Raw genomic sequence first — 6,908 nt, 5'->3', positions numbered from 1 at the left:
ACATTCAGTTGATGTAGCAGCATCCACGTTCTAACCTGGTTTACCAAGTCTCGCATTATTGTTTGTGAGAGGAAAGTGCATGTGTGTGTGGCTCTCTAGCCCTAAGGCAGAGGTATAAATAAAGTCACAGTGCAGCTGGAATCTGGATGCATTCATTTCACTGCAGCGTACAAAGCAGATGGAGGAACAAGTGACCTAAAAAAAAAAAAACAATATCCAAACAGAGAAAGACAATCTTACCACCAATCCGGGATATACATTATGACCTTCTTGCTAACATTATTCCCTTAGAATTATTTTACATAACAGCCCTGTCACACACTTATATACAAACTTTCTTGAATGAATTGCCTTTCCCCGTTAAGGTTTACATCAAGCAAACACAGCGTATACATGTGTTTTTGAAATAATAAACACTACTTTAACACAATAAAACACACAAGGGTTGGGAACATCAAGTAAAAATGAATTAAAAAAACAGTCTGTAACTGCCTCATGCAGCGCATGCAATGCTAATATGACGCTCGGCATAGTCTTTCATCCTGGTGTGCATCTTCATTGAAATTCTTCTTTAAAGTTCCCCACTTCCCTTCAGCTCAGCTAGCAGACACTCATTAGTAGCGACCAGGGATCTGCAGTACGTACACAAATACAGTTAGGTGTTAGGGCAAAAAATGTCAACACTAATATGGCCCAGATCTTCTTACCTGTGGTTTTCTTGAAGCATATTTGACAATTCCTTGACTTTCTCAGCCTCCTGCACTTTCTCCCTCAACCCCTCGATCTCTTTTCTCAGCTCCTCCACTTCTGTCTGAGCCTCTAAGGATGTGCAAGCGCAACGTGTGACAGTTCGTAAGAAAAACAGCAAAATGTTCACTCATATGTACAGACGGGGGGCAAATCAAAAGGAAAAACCTAAATAAAAAAAGTGGAGAAACATATCAAATACAGATGCTTCTGTGCACCAGGGCTCACTGCATGGTTTGGTAAGAAGCACTGAAGGTGTTCTGGACACTTGAGGTTGCCTGACTCCATACTAAGTCACTTCATGTTGGTTTTTCCTTTAATTTGTCACCCATCTGTATCTCCTGCTGGTATTTACACCCACCTTTAATCTGAGTAATTGGCGAACTTTTCATCATAGACTTGAGATACTGTCGTTCTAACTTGATGAGCTGTTTCTGCAGAGCAACATTTTCCTCCAAGACAATCCTCAGTTGTTCATTTAGTTTGCCCTGCGTAGAGTAAATACAGTAAACACAGTGTGCTCATCATAATGATTATGGCCTTCTAAAGCTCAACTTTGTTTTCTAGAGCTGAATACACTCACAACTGCGCTGCGAGCCTCCTCCAGCTGAGCAGAGTGGTTACGGACTTCAGTTTTGTGCTGTTCCTCTTGTGCAGCCGCTTGAAAGCTCAGTGCATCAGCTTCTCGTCTTAAGGACCTGACCTCGGCCTCCCGGCTGGAAATATCATTTTCCATCATAGAGAGGATCTGGACTGCCTGAGCTAGAGCCAAAAATAGAGATGATGAGAAGACATTCATTATCTCAGGCTACTGTAATGACATACCACATTCCCCAAACCAAACTCCAACTCACACAGGAAGTTGTTGTTATGATGCAGTGATCTCTCTCCTGTCCAGTGTTTGTCTACGAGGTTGAGGAGCATCTCCAGGGGTTTCCTATAACTACCCTGTGAGGTGAAATTAGAGGGAAGTTGATATGAGAGAAGAGGCAACCTCAAATATGACTTTTCAGAATAAATGAATAATGACTCAGTATGTGAAATAGTAAGAAGACTGAATTAACTTTAACCCTTTTTTTCTTTTCCATATGCTGGGCCAGGCTGGAGCCCCCTCCTGTCTTGTTGAAGCTGGAGTAAGTCAGTCTTGGAGGATGTAAAATGGGGTTAGATGGGTCAGATAGATTCAAACCAGTACCGCGTGGACTGGGAGGCCGGATATTAACAAATGAAGAGCTATGATGGCGACTTTGATCTGGAAACATGTTGAAAACACACCTTCAACAACTTGCCAAGAAAGTGAAAATTTTGTATTTGTGGATATATAACTTCTGACAAAAGGACTAACATTTAGCCCTTACCAGGATTAGCGGTATAATGTCCCTTGGCTGCATGTCTGGTTAGTTTGTGGAGGTCCTTTTGCTTTTGTTTTCCAGGCACAGGTCTACATTTCTCTGCATAGGGGCCAAAGGACACCTTTGGTCTTTCAGCCACTTTTAATGAGCTAGAGCTTCTTATATGAGATGGTTCCTTCATGTGTGGCACTTTGGACTCTGTGTTATCTGGTCAATTACAAATGACACAATAAAACATATTATTAGACCTTTGTTAGACTGACCTTGTGTTCATGATTAAAAATACACAAGAATTGTCTTCTGTCTCCCCCTAGTGGTGGTTTTATACATAGTCAACGACTGAAAAGACAATGAATGAAGGGGTGCTACTACTGTAATGTAGTGCCCTTTATTTAACTATTTTAAGAAAAGGTATTTTATCCTGTTTTCACCCAGCTCTAATGACCTATTCTAATCACCAAATCAAATTTGCACATTTTAATTACAACTACAAAAATGCTGATTTTTGATTAATTGCTTAAGGATCATGATGTCTAAAGCTGGGACTAAAAAAGAAAAAAATGACATTGTACCAGTCAACAAGTCTTGTTCACATCATATCAACTGTTGCAATCTCTATCCTTCTAATAAAACACTACAATGCACTTGACTAACTCTTTATCTCTGATTGACTCTCTGGAGTACAAAGAGCTGTGAAAACTCACCATATTTCGTGGGGGGATACCGGAGGATAGATTTAGCAGTTTCCTAAAACAAAGAAAAAACAGTAGTACGCAGTATATACGATAATGTAAATGTACTACTGGTAATTGTGTTTCACCTAGGCCTGTGCAATAAAACAACAATGATAATTATTGCAATATAATTTTCCTCAATATCAATATAATACATGTTCAATATATCGTCAATAAATATTTGGTTTAATTCTTTTTAATCATGGACTGATTAGCCTTGAATTTTTCTATAAAAATATTTATTTTGTTGAGGAAAAGGGACTAAAAAAAGATTTACTAATCATATTTTTTGAAAAAGATTTTATCATAATAGTTTTGAATGTTCTACCTCAGATCCACTGTTTGGCATCAAGTGTTTGTCACATTCTCACCATAAAGAAAAGTTGAACCACAATAATTAACCATCTGGTATCTTCAATTTTGACTCAGGAGCAGAAATCAGCCTTTAAACTTGAAAGAAATAATGATTTGATATATATCTTGATAATTATCGATATCGAATGATATGAAATGGTTTTATCGTGATAATATTTTTGGTCATATTGCCCAACCCCAGTTTCACCTAGAGTGAAATAAAAATCACCTGTTTTGGAGTAGAACTTCTCTGTTCTGTAAAATCTTCTGATTCTTGCTGTTTGGGTTCTGAGACAGAAGACAGTTTGAAATTAATAGACGTTTGAGAACAAAACCTAAACTCTACAGGATTGGTTTTGATTTGAGAATAAGCTTTTGGACTTTGACATATTACCGTCTTCCTCCTTGTGAACTGAGTCACCATGGTCTCCATGATTCGTCGCAACAAAATTCAACAAAATGTCATCAGTGTCAGTCAGGAGAGAGAGCCTCTTGGTTAAGCGATCAACTAAAGCCATTCTCGGACCACTGCTTCTGTGAACCACAAGCAAAGACAGCAAAGATACAACTCGAGCAAACAGCGGAAAGGAATTTATTTTGACAGTGGTAACTTTTTGTGGGGATTTCTGCCACCCAGGATTACAACAATTTTGACATTTAAAACTCTACACTGATCCGTACGTGGCTGCTTTCTCCAAAACTAAGCACCCGAGTCACTCCCATTTTTGGGGGGCAAACTTCATTGTTGCAAGAATAAATCTGAGTGATGGGCATTCAAGAAGTCAGGTGTGCAGTGTGGTAGAATAATTAACCAATTTCCAAACATTCCCAAAGCTCCTCTGTCCTTCTTCAAACTGCTCTAGACCCAACAAACATTATAATCAGTTTTGTTGTGTTTTCCATATCCTCAAGATCATTAGTAGACCTTCTACCAAGTCAAAGTTGATCTGAAACACAGACACTTAACGTTAAAGCATCTGACAATCAGTGTACCTTTGGTCAGCAAGATGATTCAAAGATGAGCTCTTCTGCTGAGGTAGAAGGTCAGAGGAGAACTGCAGTATGGCAGCTTTGCGCTCAGTGTCTCTGACTGAGCAGCCATCTAGAAAGCAGTGGAGGACGCTCAGTTATGCTAAGAAACGGTGCCGAGCTAATCGCAGTCTGGGCAACATAGCTGCATCTTACCTAGTTTGCGTAGGGTGGGCATGGCGTGCACCAGATAAGGGCGATAGTGTGGGTGACTTTTGGTCAGAGGGTTGAGCCTTAGGTCCAGCTCTCTCAAAGTTGGCAGCTCGTACAGTACTTCTACCTCTTCAAGGGAAGGTATGCAGTTATAGTACAGGATCAGCCTCTCCAGCACTTTCAAATGTTGAACACCCTGTGGAGGAAACAATACAGTTTTAAAAAGGGCCAGGCAACAGTTACAATCAGACTCATTCATAACAATGTCACCTAAAACATCCCCCAATACAAGTTAGTAAAATGCTTGTTGGGTGAGGGAGGACATTGGTGAAGTAAGGCAGGTGTAGAGTGTACTTCGACCACACCACAGCACTGAGACGGCTCTTGTTAAGGTCTTCAATGACATCCATTTAAACACTGACAGTGGCAGAATTTCAGTCTTAGTGTTATTGGATCTCATTGCTGCATTCGACACGGTCGACCACAACATATTACTAGACAGACTTGAAAACTGGGTTGGACTTTCTGGCACAGTACTAAAATGGTTTGAATCCTAATTAAAGGACAGGGACTACTTTGTGTCTATAGGTAATTACACATCTGAGCTGACAAAAATGACATGTGGAGTTCCCCAAGGCTCCATTCTGGGACCTCTTTTGTTTAACATTTACATGCTTCCACTGGCTCAGATTATGAAAAACAACAAAATATGTTACCATAATTATGCAGATGACACACAGATTTACATAACCATATCACCAGGGGACTATGATCCCATACGGGTGCTGAGTAACTGTACTGAGCAGGTCAACGATTGGATGTGCCAGAATTTTCTTCAATTAAACAAGGATAAAACTGAAGTTATTGTTTTTGGAGCCAGGGAGGAACGATTGAAAGTCAGTGCTCGACTTCAATCTGTAATGTTAAGAACCACAAAACAAGCCAGAAATCTTGGTGAAGTCATGGACTCAGACCTCAATTTGAGGAGCCATATTAAGACAATTACAAAGTCAGCCTACTATCACCTGAAGAATATATCAAGGATTAAAGGACTTATTATATATAAGTATATATAATATACTATAGGTATATTTGGAACAAACTCCCAGATAACTGCAGGTCTGCTGAAACTGTCAGTTCTTTTAAATTAAGACTGAAGACTTTTCTTTTTACCATTGCTTTTAATTAAATATTTAAGATTGATAACTTACACTTTTTCTTTGTTTTTAGCTTTTTATCATTGCTTTTAATTAAATATTTCCATTTAACTCTTTTAACCCTGATTGTAACACTGTAACTTTTTATTATATTTTATGTTGCTTTTAAACTTTTTTATATTTCCCTGTTGCTTTTATGTTTTATGTAAAGCACTTTGAATTACCTTGTTGTTAAATGTGCTATAGAAATAAACTTGCCTTGCCTTCAAACGAGGTAACGTTCCTCTGGGGTCATGATGGGGTGGTTAGAGTGGGACATTTGGTTGGTCAGTCAGTACAAATCATGCCATGCAGCCAGATATTTTTTTAAACCCACAGAATCTAACTTTTCCAAGATATCAAATAAGACATTTGGACATCTTGGATTTGAATATTTCAGTCTGTGTGTATACATCATATGGCTATGATCCCCTATATAATTCGATATATAAATGAGTTACTCTACAAACAAGTTTACAAATTAAAACACTATAAAGACTTTAAACCTAAGTTACCTTAACGGAGACGAGCGCGTTGCAGGAAAGGTCCAGGGACTTAAGCCGGACAAAATTATTTAGTGAGTTTCCCAGATGTCTTATCTTCTCCTCATACGTCCCCGGGAGGCTCAGCGAGCGGACATCACCTGTTTAAAAGACTGTAACGTTACTGCATTATTTGCTTCTGGTGCTTTGGTTTGCGCCAGGTGACACTTATGTTAATGTTATGTTTGTTAGCTGCCCGTTAGCTTAGGCACCGATGATAAAGAAACTATCCACAACTGTTTTATATAACAAAACCTAAAAGTCACGGCTTTCCCTTAATGTTAGTTGGTATTTATGCCTACATAATGTTTGTATAGCATGAGATAACATTACCGAGACAAGGATGTTTTAATTGTAATCTGTCCCGTATCCACTGCTCTGTTAATGTTGTCAAACACTCCGCCGCCATACTCTTCGAATTTTAGGTGCCTTCAGGTACTGTCAAAAAAATCTTCTGCTGAACGCGGTACAGCCCCGTCTGTTTTAGCGATTACAATTGAACTAATGTGAACTAATTCACATTAGATGCTAACACAGTCTTGCGATGAGCTGAAATCCTATGCAACTTTTTACCAAGCAAAAATACATTATTTCTATTAAAAGTCTGGCTTATAATTTTAGGTAGGCTAAAGCACTATTTAAAATGTTAGTTTAACGAAATATAGATGGCTATCAGATTTTTTAGTAACATACAAACATTTATTTCAAGTTTATTTGTAGAGCACAGTCTCACACAAAAGAAAGTAAAAGCGATTTAGAGAATGATAAAACTCAAGTGATTCTCAAAAACATTCGTCTAAT

At 38.6% G+C, this 6,908-nt stretch overlaps 1 protein-coding gene across 2 annotated transcripts; it reads right to left on the bottom strand.

Annotated features, from left to right (window-relative positions):
• Nucleotides 1-136: 136 nt before the first annotated feature.
• Nucleotides 137-6,594, bottom strand: cep72 (centrosomal protein 72). Of its 2 annotated transcripts, none has more exons than XM_046044066.1 (14): nt 6,441-6,594; nt 6,081-6,208; nt 4,373-4,565; nt 4,181-4,289; nt 3,582-3,721; nt 3,417-3,475; nt 2,804-2,846; nt 2,106-2,306; nt 1,812-1,999; nt 1,602-1,695; nt 1,331-1,509; nt 1,109-1,235; nt 708-819; nt 137-632 (listed from the first exon to the last, which is right to left on the bottom strand). In XM_046044066.1, the coding sequence occupies exons 1-14, from the start codon at nt 6,514-6,516 to the stop codon at nt 572-574; spliced, it is 1,710 nt and encodes a 569-aa protein (XP_045900022.1). In that variant the 5' UTR covers nt 6,517-6,594; the 3' UTR covers nt 137-571. The 2 variants fall into 2 exon arrangements, with proteins under 2 accessions (XP_045900022.1, XP_045900023.1); XM_046044067.1 differs by having other exon boundaries at nt 1,818-1,999.
• Between the last annotated feature and the right edge of the window lie 314 nt (nt 6,595-6,908).

This window comes from Micropterus dolomieu, linkage group LG03 (assembly GCF_021292245.1).
Source record: "Micropterus dolomieu isolate WLL.071019.BEF.003 ecotype Adirondacks linkage group LG03, ASM2129224v1, whole genome shotgun sequence".
Lineage (NCBI taxonomy): Eukaryota > Metazoa > Chordata > Actinopteri > Centrarchiformes > Centrarchidae > Micropterus > Micropterus dolomieu.
Note: the sequence above shows the minus strand (reverse complement) of the source record. Positions and strands in the feature narration are given on the sequence as shown.